This window comes from Phocoena sinus, chromosome 7 (assembly GCF_008692025.1).
Source record: "Phocoena sinus isolate mPhoSin1 chromosome 7, mPhoSin1.pri, whole genome shotgun sequence".
NCBI lineage: Eukaryota > Metazoa > Chordata > Mammalia > Artiodactyla > Phocoenidae > Phocoena > Phocoena sinus.
This window is the reverse complement of record NC_045769.1, coordinates 48,511,209-48,531,861: the sequence shown is the minus strand read 5'-3', so window position 1 is coordinate 48,531,861 and position 20,653 is coordinate 48,511,209. Positions and strand designations below refer to the sequence as shown.

At 34.6% G+C, this 20,653-nt stretch overlaps 1 protein-coding gene across 1 annotated transcript in view; it reads left to right on the top strand.

Annotated features, from left to right (window-relative positions):
* Positions 1–20,653, top strand: part of FSIP2 (fibrous sheath interacting protein 2) — a 132,836-nt gene that overhangs the window by 18,325 nt on the left and 93,858 nt on the right. Inside the window, exons 8-11 of the mRNA XM_032636622.1 lie at positions 1,690–1,816; positions 4,200–4,289; positions 12,513–12,628; positions 13,448–13,493. Coding sequence (XP_032492513.1) covers positions 1,690–1,816; positions 4,200–4,289; positions 12,513–12,628; positions 13,448–13,493 — 379 coding nt within the window. The remainder of the gene's footprint in view (positions 1–1,689; positions 1,817–4,199; positions 4,290–12,512; positions 12,629–13,447; positions 13,494–20,653) is intronic.

The following is a 20,653-nucleotide window of genomic DNA, read 5'->3' as shown; positions in this document are numbered from 1 at the left end:
GATACTGCATATAGTTCCCTGTGCTATAGATCAAGTCCTTGTTGTTTACCTATTTTATATATAATAGTGTGTATATGTTAATCCCAAACTCCTAATTTATCTCTCCACCCACTCCCTGCTATCCCCTTTGGTAACCATAAGTTTGTTTTCTATGTCTGTTGAGTCTATTGCTACTTTGTAAATAAGTTCATTTGTATCATTTTTTTAGATTCCACATATAAGTGATATGATATTTGTCTTTCTCTGACTTACTTCACTTATGTGATGATCTCTAGGTCCATCCATGTTGCTGCAAATGGCATTATGTAATTCTTTTTTATGGCTGAGTAATATTCCATTGTATGTGTGTATATATATATATATATATATATGTATATATATATGTATGTATGTATATATATATATACCACATCTTGTTTATCCATTCCTATGTTGATGGACATTTAGGTTGCTTCCATGTCCTGACTGTTGTAAATAGTGCTGCAGTGAGCATTGGGGTGCATGTATCTTTTCAAATTAGAGTTTTCTCCAGATATATGCCTAGAAGTAGGATTGTGGCATCATATGATAGCTCTATTTTTAGTTTATCAATTTTAATGTTATCTTTAATTCTAACAGCTGTATCATTTCTGGATCATTTTTGATTGATTACTCACTTTATGGGTCATATTTCTGTGCTTCTTTATATGCTTGGTATTCTTTGATTAGATGCCAGATATCGTGAATTTTATATTGTGTGTGCTGAATATTTTCAGCTTTTTATAAATATTCCTTAGCTTTTGTTCTTGAATGTAGATAGGTAGTTTATTTGGAAATGGTTTGATTTTTATAGGTCTTGCTTTTTAATAGTTGTTAGATGGGGCCAGAATCATGTTTAATCTGGGACTAGTTATTCCCCACTACTGAGGCAACATTTTAGTACTCTACCCAGTGCCCTACGACTTACAAAATTTTTCTGGGGTGGCTGGTGAGAATAGGCATCATAGATAGGTGCCAAGTACTGTTTTCTTGAATCTTTTGGGATGATCCTGTCTTTGGTCTTGGATTGTCTCCTCACATACACATAGTGATCCATTCCATTGCTGACTACTTTAGGAAATTCTCTGAGGATTTCTGGGTGATTTCCTCTGTGCAGCTATCTCTTTTCTGGCACATCCAGTATCAATATTAGTCCAGAGATTTACAGAGAGAAGTCAAATTTCATGTATGATATTATGTTTGCCTATAATATAATATATATAATTATGTACTATTATAATATATTATTATATATTATATTATTATTATATATAATTATATATATAACAATATATTATTATAATATATAATTATATATAATATATAATATAATAGGCCTGAGTGACTCTTGGTTAAGGAATCCTCCAACTGAAGATGATTTGAAATTGCCTAAACTCACCAGGAGAGCAATGCATTGAGATGCTATCTGATCTGAAACTAGACACCCTGAAGGTGTGCAGTGAGATAAATTGCATCTAAGGGTTAAATATATTCTTCATGTTTGACCATGTGTGGCAATTTACCCCTTACTACCCCCCCAACTTTGTACTCTGAATAACCTTACAAGTCATAAGGCTTGCTCATTTCCAACATACTATCACATTTTAAATATTTATTTGTATTTCTAAACAGCAAGTTGATGTTAACCAATATACTTCTTTAATATTTTAGAAACAAGCCCTTCTAGAGAAAAAAATGGCTTATCATTTACAAAAAATGCAAGGAAGTGGCATTAAAAGAGAAGATATGAGGAAAAATACAATTGATTACAGAGAACAAGATGGACCACATTATGAATGTGAGAACATTAAGGGCTGATGTAGCTATGTAGAAAGTGCTTGTCTGTGTATTTATGTAAAAGATCCTTTTACAAAACTCTGTTTGCTCACGTTTGCTACCTGCTTTGTGCCAGCGAAGGGTTCTAGGCATTTCCCTGTAATAGTTCAAGTTGAAAAGTAGACATACATGTAAAAATTAAAATAACCTTATCAAGTGGTTCAGCAGACAGGCTTGCCTATATTGCAGTTCTAACCAACTTCCCTATACTTAATGTATTTTTTGCTACTGAAACCTTAGAAATTTGTAAGATAATTGCTATCACATACCAACATGTGTTCTACTATTTTGCCAGCCATAAAGAATAGACAGTACCAGAAAAGAACACAGGGAAGAAGGAAAGGAGGTGGAGAAAGATAGAAAGGAACAAAGAAAGGAAAAAAAGGGAAGAAATGAAAGTTTAAAGGAAGAACATCAAGTCATTACTTTGTTATGCCCAGTATCTACCAGCTTCCTTTTATTTTTAACATTTTAAGACTATAGTAGGATTTATTAAATTAATTAATGATATTAAAATTTCATGGCCAGAATACCAAAATGTAGACTTGTTTTAATTATCTGTGACTAAATGTATTAGGAAAGAAGATAATAATCTTCCATGAGTTATCATCATAGCATCAGATCAATCCTATCTCTGTCCCATCAATCCTGTTTCTATGTGAGAGCCTCCCTTTGTCACTTAAGTATATTACTAACTAGTCTCCATTGGCTCTCATTTTTACCTACCTCAGATCCATTTTTTACACTGCTACATAATTACACGTAAAACTCTGTTCTAGTTTTTTTCTCCTGGCCTCAAAACTTAAAGATCCCCATTACCTCTTAAATGAAGCTCAGACTTTTTAGACAACCATTCATCACCATCTAGGGTCAAACCCAAACCTAACTTTATTTCACATTACCTCCTTGAATAAGGCAGATATGATCTAGGGGTGATATGCTTAGGCTCTAGAGCCAAACTGCTGAAGTCAAAGTCCTGCTTTACCATTGTCTAGCCATGTAAATAGCTTGAACAAAATTATTTAACCTCTTTGAATCACAGTTGCATCATCTGAGAAGAAAATACTCCTAAATCGCATAAAGAGCCCAAGAGTTCTAGCACATAGTAAGCATTCAATTAATTTCATTGTCTAATCAAACGAGACTGCTGACCGTTCCTAAAACACAAGTGAACTTTTATACTTCTGTGCCTCTCTTTATCCAAGTTTCTAGCCTGGAATGACATGCTCACTGTCCATCTCTGTAACTCCTACAATTCTTTAAGCTCCACTGTAAGTGACACTACAAAAAGTCTTTCTTGATAACTGTAATTTGAAGATACCTGTCCTTCGAATCACTTATAGTACTTTGTATTATTCTTAATACATGTATTCCATACTTCCCACTGTCTTAACTACCTATTATATCGTAACTCCCACCTTTCTGTTTCACAGAGCACCTAGTATTGTATGTATATATGTATATCTTTGTGTGTGTTTGTATACATGCATGCTTACTGAATGGACTAATTCAGCCTATTCAGCTCATTGAGATAATGATAGCAAGTTCATCCTTCAAAAAAGAAATCACTTTAGAAACTATATACATCCCTGCATCAAGAACCATTAATTTTCTCATTTAATAGGAAAAGAGTTTCAAGAAGACATTTTTAAACACTTGTTGCCTCAAATCCCTTTTTTTGAAGAAGTGGGATATAAATTAATTTATTTTATCAAAGTGACAAATGAAATTGAATTATTCCTCTATAGTAATGTTGTCATCTTCCACCAAGTAGATAGCTTCCAGAGGGACAGAGAGAATAAGAGAGGACAGGAACATTGGGTGAACCTGCTCCAATGAGAAGACAGATCACTCTCACATTTGACAGCCTTAATGAAAACCCATTGAGCGCACATGCTGTGAGGATCCTTTGCCCTCCTAAATGGTTAGAAACGGGAACTATAATTTCCTTTATCACAAAAGAGGAATATGTATATGGTTGCTTATGCTAGGCTGTGAGGTACATTCAAGAGTTGCAATTGTCACTGTTGGCTGGTGGGTCTCCAGCCAGTAGCTATATTGGTATCCATCTCTACAAAGATGAAATGGCATGTTACAGTTGAGCCAGGTATAGCTTTTCTCTCTGTCAGAGGAAAATTCTGTCCTTCTATCTTTTAACTTGAAGGGATAATATTTGAAGAGTAATCGTTTTTCGCATTCCTCCATCTTCTCCAATACCTCCCCACAATCCTAAATAGAAATTAGCATATAGGCTCACTTCCTATTGGGCATGAAAAGAGAGCCTGTCTTGGGTAATTCTGTCATCATCATTATTAAAAATAAATGTTTTGTTGCATTTCTTTAAGCTAATTCTCCAAAGAAGAAAAAGAAGAGTAATGATGACATAAAGATAATTTATCCTGTTGGTGACCAGAAAGCAGATAAAGGAGCATATGGTAATTTAATATTGTGATAAGAAATATTAAATAGTATTTTTGGGAAATACTGAATTTGGATGGCCTTTTTTGCTTAAGTTCAGATAATTCCTCTGTTCTTTGTTGTCAAATGACAGGTTTAGAGTGATGCTTACAAACAATGATATAACCTCTATTGCTTTCAGAATTTCATCTCAAGTTACAGATTTAGTGTTCTAAACTTATCATTTTAGACAAATTAAATGGTCTATTGCTGCTGAATGAAAAATACATGAATGTAACAAATTGCAAGATAATTTTTATATTGCTTGAAATGATTTTTAAAAACTCTGAAACGCAAGAGGGAAGGGATATGGGGATATATGTATACGTATAGCTGACTCACTTTGTTATACAGCAGCAACTAACCCAACAATGTAAAGCAATTATACTCCAATAAAGATGTTAAAAAAAAGAAAAAAACTCTGAAGTGAGTCAGAAATTAAGTTTATGTACATTCACTCAACCCACTATGGACCCCAGTGAAATATCACTTTCTTTATTTATATCATTCTATGTTACTTCATGTTGTCCATTAGAGCTCATTGGGTTAGACCAGAACCCAAACAACAGCATAAATATCCTCCCAATAATATACTATCAAAAGTATAAGACTGTTAGAAATTGAGCAATATGAATTCTTCTCCCATATTAAATTTCCAGGGAAAAATTAAAGTATAAAAATTAAATCCCTTTGTCTTTATCAGTTAAATTCTAAAGAAAAAGTTTAAAATCTTTTCTTCCCTGACTGTGTAATTTGATTAGTCTCATAAAGTCTCTGGAATAAGATAGGGTTAGCTGAGGCTGTCTTCCACTCAGGACTACTGAGGTTTACTTAATTCAGCTCTAAGCTTTAAAGACCAAAGATTTTTGAAGTCCAAAGATTTTTTGGTCCCATTTTTAAAGTCCAAAGATTTTTTTAATAAAATATCAAAGAGTTACTTACAACACATACAATTATGACAATACAAGCCACATATCTACTAAATGTAGACAATAAAACTAAATTCTCAGTCTCTAAAGCAGTTATCTCATGCAGAATGGTCTTCTAAAAGTCTAGTGTTGAATGCAGGCCAGACTGGTCTTACTGATGTCAAAAAAATCTCAGTGTTATTGGAGGAAAGAATGATAGACGGAAAATATGATTTTCAGCCTCACTAAGGTACCACTCTATCTGTGACAGTCGTCCAGGTATCAACACTATAAACTTAATTAAGCATAGCTGGGAGACAAAGATGAATTCTAAAACTATATTAATACATATCTGGGGGGGAGAGGATCTTTTTCTACCCTCTAAGAGATTAGCAAGTGAATCATTCTTGTTTTGTGTGAATTTTAGAAATGTACAGTAGTGATATCATAATTCATTATATATTAAAAGTGCCCCTCTTTCCCATTCACCATAATCATACCTCCTTAGTTTCCATCTCATCACTGAACTAAGTATGAACTCCATACAGTGTCACAACCTTTACACTCTTATGGGCAGTCTGCCCTCACGTTTCATAATTGGCAACTATCCAGAGTTCAGAGGCCAGAATTCTCTATAGTTCCTGCTTCTGATCTTGTCTCTGTATTTTTTCATTCTCATAAAAAGATCCTGAGGTAATTTATTTTGGATTTTAAATTACCCTAAAGCAAAATGGAATTTTTTATATAATTGCATGAATTTTAACACACGTATGAATTAGTATGACCTCTACCAGAATCATGTGAGAACATTTACAACATTCCAAAAATGTCCTTTTGCAGTCACACCGTCTTCTCTCCCACTAATAAGCCCAGGCAACCACTGATATGTTCTCCATCACTATAGTTCTTTTTCCTTTGGAAAATGCCTTGTAAATGGAATCATACCGAATTTGATCTTTTGATAATTGCTCCTTTCAGCATGCCTTTGAAATTCTTTCAAATTATTTCATTTGTCAGTAGTTGACTCCTTTTTATTGCTGAGTAGTAGTCCATTGTGTGTATGTACCAGGTTTATTTATGCATACATCAGTTGAAGGAAATTTGGTTGTTTCCAGATTTTGGTGATTATGAATAGAAAGATCAGAAGTATACATTAAGCTTTTTGTGTGAACAAGGAATTGTTGTATATGTTTAAGTTTATAAAGAATTGCCCAACTGTTTTCCAGAGTGGCTGTAGCATTTTGCATTCCCTGTTTGCTGTGCATCCTTGTAATTGTTGGTATTATCAGTACTTTTTATTTTAATCATTCTAATAGATATAATGGTATCTCATTGTAGTTTTCATTTGTATTTGCCTGATGGCTAATGATGATGAATATCTTTTCATATGCTGTTTGCCTTTTGTAAATCCTGCCTGGTGAAGTATCTGTTGAAGCTTTTTGCTCTGTTGAGTTTTGGGAGTTATTTGTATATTCTGAATAGAAGTATTTTTCAGGTGTGTGACTTGCAAATATTTTCTCTCAGTCTGTAACTTGCCTTTTAATTTTCTGTTTCTGTTTCTGATTGATCAGTGTGTCTCCCCCTTTGCCCATATTGCTCTGTCTTTGATTACTGTAGCTTGTTATTAAAATGTAGCATAATTCCAGCAACTTTACTTTTCTTCAAAATTTTTATGGGTATTTTAATTCATTTATCTGAGTACAAACTTTATACTCAGCTTTACTGCAAAAATTATGCCAGGATTTTTGAATAAAGTATATTAAATCAATCTATAGATCGATTTAAGGGGGAAAGAAATCTTTACAGGGTCCTTCCAATCAAGGACTTTTAGGTCGTCCTTGATTTCTTTCATAAGTGTTTTGTAGTTTTCAGTATAGAAATCTTGTATATGTTGTGTTATATGTATACATAAGTGCTTCATTTTTGGTACTGTTGTACATGGTATTTTTAAAGTTTGATTTCCAACTGTCCATGGCTATTGTTTTTACTATGTCTCTTTGTACAGATTTTTTAGTGGTTGTTCTAAGTAACAGTGTACTTACTTGGCTTATCACAGTCAACCCTAACTAGATATTCTACCTCTTTATGTAGAATGTGGAAACCTTACCACTATATATGTCTCCTTACTCCTCTCCCCTTTGTTATAATTATCTTATGTATTACATCTACATATACCAAACAGCCACTCAGAGTAATCATCATTTAAATGACTAAATAGGGGAAGAACAGCCTATCATATTTACTCAAATAATTAACATTTTGGTCACCCATTAATTCCTGATGTTTCTGGTCCCATGTTTCTTTCTGGTATCATTTTCCTTCAGTCTGTAGAACTTCCCTTAGCATCTCTTTTAGAACAAATTATCTGGCACTGAATTATCTTAGTTTTCCTTCACCTGAGAGTATTTTTATTTTACCTTCATTCCTGAATTATACTATTTACCCTTGATATCGAATTATAAGTTGTCAGGCTTTTTTTTTCCCCAAAAAAACTTTAAAACTGTTGTTCTCCATGGTTCTGATGGACATAGATAACATTATTAAGGTATTTTAATATAATTGATATGATATTGTATACAGTGTTTTGTGACTTACTTTTTATACTCAGCATTATATTTCAAAAGTTTTACCTATGTATTGTCTGACATTTTACTTCCTTTCAGTACTAATCCTATCCCATTGTGTGAATATCCCATTGTGTAAATACACCACAATTTAATATGTTTTTCTTTTGGTGGAAGTATCTGTTATTTGAACAATATTTCACCATTCTATACATATATATCTCCTGGTATTCATGGACAGGTGATTCTCTAGGGGTTATATGCCTCAATATGGGATTTCTGGGTCATGTTCCCTCTTCTGAGAAATTATTTTTTCAAATCTCTTGTCCATTTTCCTATTGGGGTATTTTTCTTTCTTTTACAGATTTGAAAGATTTTTTTGGTCACACATTCTATTATATACATATATATGGTATAGCAATATCTTCTTCCAATTTGTAATTTGTTTCTATTCTTTTTTTATCTTTTGATGTACAGAAGTTCTTAGTTCAGTATAATAAAATGTTACATTTTTCCTTATAGTTTGTATATTTTGTTACTTTTTATTTGAGGTTCATTTCTATGAGTTCTCTTTGATATGGCAAAGACATTAATCTTTTGTCTTATTTGTGGCACATATTTCCATAATTTTGTTAATGACTTTTTTTAGACTTATTAAACATTTCAAACATAAGCAAAAACCAACAGAATCTTTTTTTATTTTTTAAAGGTTTCCATCTTTTTTTTTTTTTTTTTTTTCCAAATGTTGGGGGTAGGCGTTTATTAATTAATTTATTTATTTTGGCTGTGTTGGGTCTTCGTTTCTGTGCGAGGGCTTTCTCTAATTGTGGCGAGCGGGGGCCCCTCTTCATCGCGGTGCGCGGGCCTCTCACTATCGCGGCCTCTTGTCGCAGAGCACAGGCTCCAGATGCGCAGGCTCAGTAGTTGTGGTTCACGGGCCCAGTTGCTCCGTGGCATGTGGGATCCTCCCAGACCAGGGCTCGAACCCGTGTCCCCTGCATTAGCAGGCAGATTCTCAACCACTGCGCCACCAGGGAAGCCCCCCAACAGAATCTTTATGTGCCTATCTTTCAGCTTCAGCAACTCCTGGACAGTTTTGTTTTGTCTATGTCCTCAACTTCTCCCTGCTGCCATATTGTTTTAAAGCACATCCCACACATATTATTTTCATCCATCAACTTATCAATATGTACCTAAAAGATAAGGATTATTTTTTTAATGTGTAAGCACAATACCATGATCACATTGCACAAATAATAATTCCTTAATGTAATCAAATATCTAATTACAATTCAGCTTCCAGTAATCTCATAAATGTCACAAAAGTATTTTGACATTACTTTGAATCTACATTGACACATACTGTGATAGTTTGTATGTCTTTTGAGTCTTTTAATCTATAGGTTCTCCTTCCATATATTCCTCTCTTTCCCTCCCTCCCTCCCTCCTCTTCTTTAAAATTAGTTTATTTGTTGAAGGAATTGAGTTGCTTGTCTTGTTGAGCTCCTCAGTTACTGAATTTTTGCTGATTGCATCTATATGGTATATGTTATTTCTTCTGTACTTCCTGTAAAGTATTAGTTAAATCTATGCACTTTCAGGTTCAGTTTCTTTAGCAAGACTGATGCATACATGATGGTGTATCTTTCCATCAGGAGACACATAATATTGCATTGTCTTTCTCTTTGTGATATTAGCAGCCATTTATGTTCAAGGCCTTGATCCACAAATTAATTATGCGTTACAAAATTGGGATATTTTTCCTTCTTCGTAAACTAGCTAGAAAATTTCTAATAAAAAGAAACTTTCCCCCAACTACTATTTGGTTACTTTGTGATACAGGATACTTGAGAAAAGCAGACTGATGCTTAATATTTTACCATCATTTATTAGTTTTCAAAATAATGTATTGTTTCAGTAGCATCTTCTAACAGTGAGCAATTAGTTTTGTTTCATTATGAATTCACAGATTTATATAAATTTTATGTGCTTAAAATTTGCTATTACTGTGCTTACTAATGTTGAAATTGTGACAGCTCTGGCCAGTGAGGGCCCCTTCAAGATAACTTTCGAGTCCTTTTTGACACAACCCTAGTGATTTTTGTTAGCTTCCTTGCTATCTGAGAAGACTGGACTATCCAGTCTTACCTTGTACACATTTAGTTGTTTCAACACCAGTGAGTTTCATTGGTATCTTTGAGAAGATGAAGTAATCATATATAGTTGGACCTATTTCTGGACATGCTCTTTTCTTTTATTGGTCTATTTGTCCTTATGTGGGTATATTCAATAGCATTCTCTTAATTACTATAGCTTTATAATAAGTCTTGAAATTTGGCAGTTTGAGTTCTCCAACATTTGTTGTTCTTCTAAGTTGACTTGGTTGTTCTAGGGCCTTTGCATTTCCATAGAAATTTTATTTTTTTTATTTAAGTATAGTAGATTTACAATATTGCAATAGTTTCAGGTGTACAGCATAATGATTCAGGGTTTTTTTTGGCAGATTATATTCCATTATAGGTTATTACAAGATATTGAGTATAATTCCCTGTGCTATACAGTAAATCCTTGTTGCTTATCTCTTTTATGAATATAGTTTGTATCTATTAATCCAATACTAATTTGTCCCTTCCTTATTCCCTCTCCCCTTTGGTAATCATTAAGTTTGTTTTCTAAGTCTGTGAGTCCATTTCTCTTTTGTATAGATTCATTTGTATTATTTTTTAGATTCCACATATAAGTGATATATAGTATTTGTCTTTCTGTGTCTGACTTAATGCACTAAGCATAATATTCTCTAGGTCCATCCATGTTACTGCAAACAGCAATATTTCATTATTTCTTATGGTCACCTAATATTCCGTGTGTGTGTATACACATACATGATACACCACATCTTCTTAAGCCAATCATTTTTTGATGGGCACTTGGGTTATTTCCATGTCTTGACTACTGTAAATAGCAGTGCTGTGAACATTGGCATGTATGTATCTTTTCAGTTCTCCAATTTCTACAACATAGTCAGCTGGGATTTTATTTGGGTTCACCTTTCATTTCTTTTTCTTGCTGGCCAGGACCTCCAGAACAGTGCTGAACAAAATGGTGATTGTGTACATTCTGATCTTCTTCTAAAATATAAGGCCAAGTGATCAATATAAATTAGAATATAGTTCTGGAGATTTGAAGATAGCTTTTATCAAAGGAAGGACATACCTTCATACTCCTCATTCACTAAGAAGTTTCATCATGAATGGGTGTTGAATTTTATCAAGTTTTTCCTTTCATCTTTGAGATAATTGTCTACATTTCCTCCTCTTTTCTCTTACTGTGGTAAGTTACTTTGGCTTATTTTTGAATGATAAACTAACCCTGCATTCTTGGAATAAGCCTCACTTATTCATTATGTATTATCTTTTATTGTATATTGTTAGATTCAATTTATTTATAGATTTTGCATCTTTATTCATAGGAGAATATTGACTGAGTTTTTCTTTTCTTGTAATGTCTTGTAATGATTTTTATATCTGAGTGATTCTGGTATCAAACTATGAGTTGGGAGAGGAGTTTACTCCTCTTCAATTTTCTGGAAGAATTTGTGTAGAATTAGTGTAAATTCTTCCTTTGGTATTTTGTGTAATTCAGAAGTAAAGTCTTTTGAGCCTGGAGTTTTCTTTGTAGAAATGTTTTTAACTATATATTCCATTTCTTTAATAGATATGAGGTTCTTCATATTTTCTATTTATTCATGAGTGAGATTTGATTGTTTTTGAGGAAAATCTGTCCCTTTCATATAAGTTTATTGCTATAAATTTTCATAATCTGTTATTTTTAGTATTATCTATAGACTGTTATGCTGTTATCTCTAATTTCCCTGATGATGGAAATTTGTGTCTTCTCTTTTTCCTGGTCTGGCTTTATCAGTTTTACTGAACTTCTCAAGGAGTCAACTGTTAGTTTTCCTCTCTTGTTTTTCTATTTCTTTTTCACTTTGATCTTATTTCCTTTCTTCTGCCTACTAAGTGTTGACAAGGATGTGTGAGAATTAAAACTCTGACACACTGCTGAATGGCATGAAATGGTACAGCCGCTTGGGAAAACAGTTTGGCATTTCTTAAAAGTTAGACATATACTTACCATATGACCCAGCCATTCTACTACTAGGTATATTTACCCAATAGAAATGAAAAAGTATGCCCACACAAAAACTTGTGCAGGTAAGTTCATAAATATTTGTAAGTTGCCAAAACTGGAAACAACCCAAACAACAGGTGAATAGATAAAGAATGGTAGCATATCCATACAATGGAATACTTCTCAGAAATTTTTTAAAAAAGGAATGAATTATTAAAACATACAATACTGAGTGAAAGAAGCCAGGCAAAAAATACTATATATCACATACTATATGATCCCATTCATATAAAATTCTAGAAAATTCAGATTAATCTTGTGTAAGAGGTAGAGAGCACTGTTGTCTGAGGATGGGAAGAAAGAGATAAATGGATTACAAAGGTGGATGAGAAAACTTTCAGGGGTATTAGAAATTTTATTTTGGTTGCAGTGATGACTTCACAGTTATAGATGTATTTTTAAAGTGAGGAAACCGTTCAATTTAAATAATTAAGTTATAATTAAGTTATAATTAAACCACACAATTATAATTAAACCATTAAATTATACTTCAGTGAGTTCTTTTAAAAACTATACTGTTTCTTTCATTTACTTTTAGGACCCTTTGTAAACACCATTCATCGGTCTCTAAGTAGTTCAAAGAATATTGCCAAAACATCAGTACCTTCTCTTGTTTGTCAACCAGATGTACAAGATAATGATATTGAACAAAAGGTATGAAATTATGTCTCAAGCTTCTGTATGGTGATTATTAATTTATCTAGTTAACTTTTACTTCTGTGAACCATCTCCCTCTCTACCGTGTTATGGATTGGTTAGGGGTATTAGGATCTATTCATGAGAACTGATTCCTTTCCCTAGATGTGTTGAGTTACCTTTGTGCTAAACTCACTCTCATTAGTAGAAACTAATCCAAACAAACATTTAGCAATTGCAATATCTAATATTTATTGAGCATCTACTGTTGGCCAAAGCCCTGTGACTTTTTCCTGAAGGAAGGGAAAATGAATAAATTGGTCACATAGGATACAAAGAAGAATAAGATATAATCTTTCCCCTTGAGGACTCATTGTCTAATGGGGCAGACAGATGCAAAAATGTTATTACAGTAAATTGAGAGTCTGGGATGATAAATTTTATTTTGATTCTTAGCAATGTGTTCTTAAAGCATTAGATTGGATTAGAATAGGTTGGATTGTATTTCCCTGAAACAAACTGAATGACTAAACGTTTTAGAACCAACCACTAAATAGATTACCATGTCTTTAAAAAAAATGTGGAGTACTAGAAGAGGGTAAAGTTTATACGTGGCTTCATATTAAACTCAATTTTGAACTAGTGAAATTTGAGATCCCTGTGGAAGGTGTCCTAGGAGGTTGGTAATAAGTATTGTCCCTGAGACAATTTTCATGAGAGAGTTAGAAGATAAAAGGGAAGAAAATCTGTATTAATTTGGTTGATTGGTAGAAGGCAAAATCTTTCAGAAGTGAAGTTACTAATGAATGTTTTTATCTTTAATGTTGTACCATATAGAAAGATGGAGAGACAAATAAAAAATCAAGTGTTTTTGATAATAGAGGTAAGAAAATAAAAAACATTCATAATTGTTCTGTTGTTTGTTAAGTACCTAATTATGGTTTCACCATACGGTTTCTCAAGTTACTTGTTATACCATGGATTTTAAAAACCATGGTTATTTTGGAAAATAAAGCATGGTATAAAACTGTTTACGAATTTTGATGTTATAATTAGCCTATATGTTTGAATGATTGCTTGATAAGTATGACTTTTGAAATTTGCAAAGTGTGGAAAAGTTAGAGTCTCTGCTGTAGCTGTTTATAGTGATAGGTAGAGTAAGGTACTGACATACTGTGGTTCAGTAGGTTATAATACAGAGAAATATGCCCAGGAAGGTCCTCATACTGCACTGCCATCTATTCCCCACAGACAATACATCCTATTTCCCATCTCCCCTTGAGTGGAATATACAATAACTAAGTTTTTCTGCACCTTGTTAGACTTTTGGAAGTCACTAATAACACTCTCATGCAAAACCTATATACACACATAGAAAATACTAGACACCTCCATCCAGTGGCCAATGACCACCTCAAATTCAATACAAAAATCAAATTTTTCAACTTCTTGATCCTGTTTTTACCCAGGCACAAAACTTGACTTATCTTTAACTCTTCCTCTTTCTTGAATTTTGTATCCCCAAGTTGCCACTCTCTGTCTAATCTACCTCCTTCATTCCTCTTTCTCTCTCTTTTGCATTCCCACAACTGCTGCCTTTCTTTCCTCCATCCTTGACTATTTCAGTAACCTTCCTCCAGCCTCTTCTTCCTCTTTTTAATCCACCCTACGTTTTGGTGTAAAGCAATCTTTCTAGAACACGGATCTGTTTGTTAATGTGGTGTATTACAGTTAACCACTTGCATATGTTGAACCATTCTTGCATCACAGGGATAAATCCCACTCGATCCTGGCATATGATTCTTTTAATGTACAAATGAATTGCTTTGCTAATTTTTTTTTTTAGCTCTTACATTTCCTGTTTATTTTTTTAATTTTTTTTAACATCTTTATTGGGGTATAATTACTTTACAATGGTGTGTTAGTTTCTGCTTTATAACAAAGTGAATCAGTTATACATACACATATGTTCCCATATCTCTTCCATCTTGCGTCTCCCTCCCTCCCACCCTCCCTATCCCACCCCTCCAGGCGGTCACAAAGCACCAAGCCGATATCCCTGTGCCATGCAGCTGCTTCCCACTAGCTATCTACCTTACGTTTGTTAGTGTGTATATGTCCATGCCTCTCTCTCGCCCTGTCACAGCTCACCCTTCCCCCTCCCCATATCCTCAAGTCCATTCTCCAGTAGGTCTGTGTCTTTATTCCTGTCTTACCCCTAAGTTCTTCATGACATTTTTTTTTCTTAAATTCCATATATATGTGTTAGCATACGGTATTTGTCTTTTTCTTTCTGACTTACTTCACTCTGTATGACAGACTCTAGGTCTATCCACCTCATTACAAATAGCTCAATTTCATTTCTTTTAATGGCTGAGTAATATTCCATTGTGTATATGTGCCACATCTTCTTCATCCATTCATCCAATGATGGGCACTTAGGTTGTTTCCATCTCCTGGCTATTGTAAATAGAGCTGCAATGAACATTTTGGTACATGACTCTTTTTGAATTTCGGTTTTCTCAGGGTGTATGCCCAGTACTGGTATTGCTGGGTCATATGGTAGTTCTATTTCTAGTTTTTTAAGGAACCTCCATACTGTTCTCCATAGTGGCTGAACCAATTCACATTCCCACCAACAGTGCAAGAGTGTACCCTTTTCTCCACACGCTCTCCAGCATTTATTGTTTCTAGATTTTTTTGATGATGGCCATTCTGACTGGTGTGAGATGATACCTCATTGTAGTTTTGATTTACATTTCTCTAATGATTAATGATCTTGAGCATTCTTTCATGTGTTTGTTGTCAGTCTGTATATCTTCTTTGGAGAAATGTCTATTTAGGTCTTCTGCCCACTTTTGGATTGGGTTGTTTGTTTTTTTGTTATTGAGCTGCATGACCTGCTTGTAAATTTTGGGGATGAATCCTTTGTCAGTTGCTTCATTTGCAAATATTTTCTCCCATTCTGAGGGTTGTCTTTTGGTCTTGTTTATGGTTTCCTTTGCTGTGCAAAAGCTTTGAAGTTTCATTAGGTCCCATTTGTTTATTTTTGTTTTTATTTCCATTACTCTAGGAGGTGGGTCAGAAAAGACCTTGCTGTGATTTATGTCATAGAGTGTTCTGCCTATGTTTTCCTCTAAGGGTTTGACAGTTTCTGGCCTTACATTTAGGTCTTTAATCCATTTTGAGCTTATTTTTGTGTATGGTGTTAGGGAGTGATCTAAACTCATACTTTTACATGTATCTGTCCAGTTTTCCCAGCACTACTTACTGAAGAGGCTGTCCTTTCTCCACTGTACATTCCTGCCACCTTTATCAAAGATAAGGTGTCCATATGTGCGTGGATTTATCTCTGGGCTTTCTATCCTGTTCCATTGATCTATCTTTCTGTTTTTGTGCCAGTACCATACTGTCTTGATTACTGTAGCTTTGTAGTATAGTCTGAAGTCAGGGAGCCTGATTCCTCCAGCTCCTTTTTTCGTTCTCAAGATTGCTTTGGCTATTCGGGGTCTTTTGTGTTTCCATACAAATTGCGAAATTTTTTGTTCTAGTTCTGTGAAAAATGCCAGTGGTAGTTGGATAGGGATTGCATTGAATCTGTAGATTGCTTTGGGTAGTAGAGTCATTTTCACAATGTTGATTCTTCCAATCCAAGAACATGGTATATCTCTCCATCTATTTGTATCATCTTTAATTTCTTTCATCAGTGTCTTATAATTTTCTGCATACAGGTCTTTTGTCTCCTTAGGTAGGTTTATTCCTAGATATTTTATTCTTTTTGTTGCAATGGTAAATGGGAGTGTTTTCTTGATTTCACTTTCAGATTTTTCATCATTAGTATATAGGAATGCCAGAGATTTCTGTGCATTAATTTTGTATCCTGCTACTTTACCAAATTCATTGATTAGCTCTAGTAGTTTTCTGGTAGCATCTTTAGGATTCTCTATGTATAGTATCATGTCATCTGCAAACAGTGACAGCTTTATTTCTTCTTTTCCGATTTGGATTCCTTTTATTTCCTTTTCTTCTCTGATTGCTGTGGCTAAAACTTCCAAAACTATGTTGAATAAGAGTGGTGAGAGTGGGCAACCTTGTCTTGTTCCTGATCTTAGTGGAAATGCCTTCAGTTTTTCACCATTGAAGATGATGTTGGCCATGGGCTTGTCATATATGGCCTTTATTATGTTGAGGAAAGTTCTCTCTCTGCCTACTTTCTGCAGGGTTTTTATCATAAATGGGTGTTGAATTTTGTCAAAAGCTTCCTCTGCATCCATTGAGATGATCATATGGTTTTTCTCCTTCAATTTGTTAATATGGTTTATCACATTGATAGATTTGCGTATATTGAAGAATCCTTGCATTCCTGGAATAAACCCCACTTGATCATGTTGTGTGATCCTTTTAACGTGCTGTTGGATTTGGTTTGCTAGTATTTTGTTGAGGATTTTTGCATCTATGTTCATCAGTGATATTAGCCTGTGGTTTTCTTTCTTTGTGACATCCTTGTCTGGTTTTGGTATCAGGGTGATGGTGGCTTCGTAGAATGAGTTTGGGAGTGTTCCTCCCTCTGCTATATTTTGGAAGAGTTTGAGAAGGATTGGTGTTAGCTCTTCTCTAAATGTTTGATAGAATGCACCTGTGAAGCCATCTGGTCCTGGGCTTTTGTTTGTTGGAAGATATTTAATCACAGTTTCAATTTCAGTGCTTGTGATTGGTCTGCTCATATTTTCTATTTCTTCCTGATTCAGTCTTGGCACGTTGTGCATTTCTAAGAATTTGTCCATTTCTTTCAGATTGTCCATTTTATTGGCATAGAATAGCTTATAGTAATCTCATGATCTTTTTTATTTCTGCAGTGTCAGTTGTTACTTCTCCATTTTCATTTCTAATTCTATTGATTTGAGTCTTCTCCCTTTTTTTCTTGATGAGCCTGGCTAGTGGTTTATCTTCTCAAAGAACCAGCTTTTAGTTTTATTGTTCTTTGCTATTGTTTCCTTTATTACTTTTTCATTTATTTCTGATCTGATTTTTATGATTTCTTTCCTTCTGCTAGCTTTGGGGTTTTTTTGTTCTTCTTTCTCTAATTGCATCTTGAGGTGCAAGGTTAGGTTGTTTATTCGAGATGTTTCCTGCTTCTTCAGGTGGGCTTGTATTGCTATAAACTTCCCGCTTAGAACTGCTTTTGCTGCATCCCATAGGTTTTGGGTCGTTGTGTCTCCATTGTCATTTGTTTCTAGGTATTTTTTTATTTCCTCTTTGATTTCTTCAGTGATCACTTCATTATTAAGTAGTGTATTGTTTAGCCTCCATGTGTTTGTATTTTTTACAGATCTTTTCCTGTAATTGATATCTAGTCTCATGGTGTTGTGGCCGGAAAAGATACTTGATATAATTTCAATTTTCTTAAGTTTACCAAGGCTTGATTTGTGACCCAAGATATGATCTATCCTGGAGAATGTTCCATGAGCACTTGAGAAAAATGTGTATTCTGTTGTTTTTGGATGGAGTGTCCTATAAATATCAGTTAAGTCCACCTTGTTTAATGTATCATTTAAAGCTTGTGTTTCCTTATTTTCATTTTGGATGATCTGTCCATGGGTGAAAGTGGGGTGTTAAAGTCCCCTACTATGAATGTGTTACTGTCGATCTCCCCTTTTATGGCTGTTAGTATTTGCCTTATGTATTGAGGTGCTCCTATGTTGGGTGCATAAATATTTACAATTGTTATATCTTCTTCTTGGATCGATCCCTTGATCATTATGTAGTGTCCTTCTTTGTCCCTTTTAATAGTCCTTATTTTAAAGTCTATTTTGTCTGATATGAGAATTGCTACTCCAGCTTTATTTTGGTTTCCATTTGCATGGAATATCTTTTTCCATCCCCTTACTTTCAGTCTGTATGTGTCTCTAGGTCTGAAGTGGGTCTCTTGTAGACAGCATATATAAGGGTCTTGTTTTTGTATCCATTCAGCCAATCTGTGTCTTTTGGTGGGAGCATTTAGTCCGTTTACATTTAAGGTAATTATCGATATGTATGTTCCTATTCCCATTTTCTATATTGATTTGGGTTCGTTATTATAGGTCGTTTCCTTCTCTTGTGTTTTTTGTCTAGAGAAGTTCCTTTAGCATTTGTTGTAAAGCTGGTTTGGTGGTGCTGAACTCTCTCAGCTTTTGCTTGTCTGTAAAGGTTTTAATTTCTCCATCAAATCTGAATGAGATCCTTGCTGGGTAGAGTAGTCTTGGTTGCAGGTTTTTCTCCTTCATCACTTTCAGTATGTCCTGCCACTCCCTTCTGGCTTGTAGGGTTTCTGCTGAGAGATCAGCTGTTAACCTTATGGGGATTCCCTTGTGTGTTATTTCTTGTTTTTCCCTTGCTGCTTTTAATATATTTTCTTTGTATTTAATTTTTGACAGTTTGATTAATATGTGTCTTGGCGTATTTCTCCTTGTATTTATCCTGTATGGGACTCTCTGTGCTTCCTGGACTTGATTAACTATTTCCTTTCCCATATTAGGGAAGTTTTCAACTATAATCTCTTCACATATTTTCTCAGTCCCTTTCTTTTTTTCTTCTTCTTCTGGAACCCCTATAATTGGAATGTTGGTGCGTTTAATGTTGTTCCAGAGGTCTCTGAGACTGTCCTCAGTTCTTTTCATTCTTTTTTCTTTATTCTGCTCTGCAGTAGTTATTTCCACTATTTTATCTTCCAGGTCACTTATCCGTTCTTCTGCCTCAGTTATTCTGCTATTGATCCCATCTGGAGTATTTTTAATTTCATTTATTGTGTTGTTCATCGTTGCTTGTTTCATCTTTATTTCTTCTAGGTCCTTGTTAACTGTTTCTTGCATTTTGTCCATTCTATTTCCAAGATTTTGGATCATCCTTACTACCATTATTCTGAATTCTTTTTCAGGTAGACTGCCTATTTCCTCTTCATTTGTTAGGTCTGGTGCATTTTTATCTTGTTCCTTTATCTGCTGTGTGTTTTTCTGTCTTCTCATTTTGCTTATCTTACTGTGTTTGGGGCCTCTTTTTTGCAGGCTGCAGGTTTGTAGTTCCCGCTGTTTTTGATGTCTGTCTCCAGTGGCTAAGATTGGTTCAGTTGGTTGTGTAGGCTTCCTGGTGGAGGGGACTAGTGCCTGTGTTGTGGTGGATGAGGCTGGATCTTGTCTCTCTAGTGGGCAGTTTCACGTCTGGTGGTGTGTTTTGGCGTGTCTGTGGCCTTATTATGATTTTAGGCAGCTTCTCTGCTAATGGGTGGGCTTGTGTTCTTGTTTTGCTAGTTGTTTGGCATAGGTTGTCCAGCACTTTAGCTTGCTGGTTGTTGAGTGAAGCTGGGTGCTGGTGTTAAGATGGAGGTCTCTGGGAGATTTTCGCCATTTGATATTATGTGGAGCTGGGAGGTCTCTTGTTGACCAGTGTCCTGAAGTTGGCTCTCCTACCTCAGAGGCAGAGCCCTGACTCCTGGCTGCAGCACCAAGAGCCTTTCATCCACACGGCTCAGAATAAAAGGGAGAAAAAGTAGAGAGAATTACTAGAAGTATGAAGAAAGAAAGAAAGGAGGGAAGGCAGTAAGGAAGGAAGGAAGGAAGGAAGAAAGAAAGAAAGAGAAAGAAAGAAGGAAAGAAAGGAGGGAGGGAGGAAGGAAGGTAGGAGGGAAGGAAGGAAAAAAGAGAAAGAAGATACAATAAAATAAAGTATAATAAAGTTATTGAATTAAAAAATAATTATATAGAAAAAAAAGGGATGGATAGAACCTTAGGACAAATGTTGGGAGCAAAGCTATACAGACAAAATCTTACACAGCAGCATATACATACACCCTCTCAAAAAGAGGTAAAGGGGAAAAAAATCATAAATCTTGCTCTCAGAGACCACCTCCTCAATTTGGGATGATTCGTTGTCTAAAGGAGGGAAGGAAGGAAGGAAGGAAAGAAAGAAAGAAAGAAAGAAAAAGAAAGAAAGAAGGTAAAGTATAATAAAGTTATTAAAATTATAATTAATTACTAAGAAAAAAATTTTTTTATAAAACCATGGACGGAT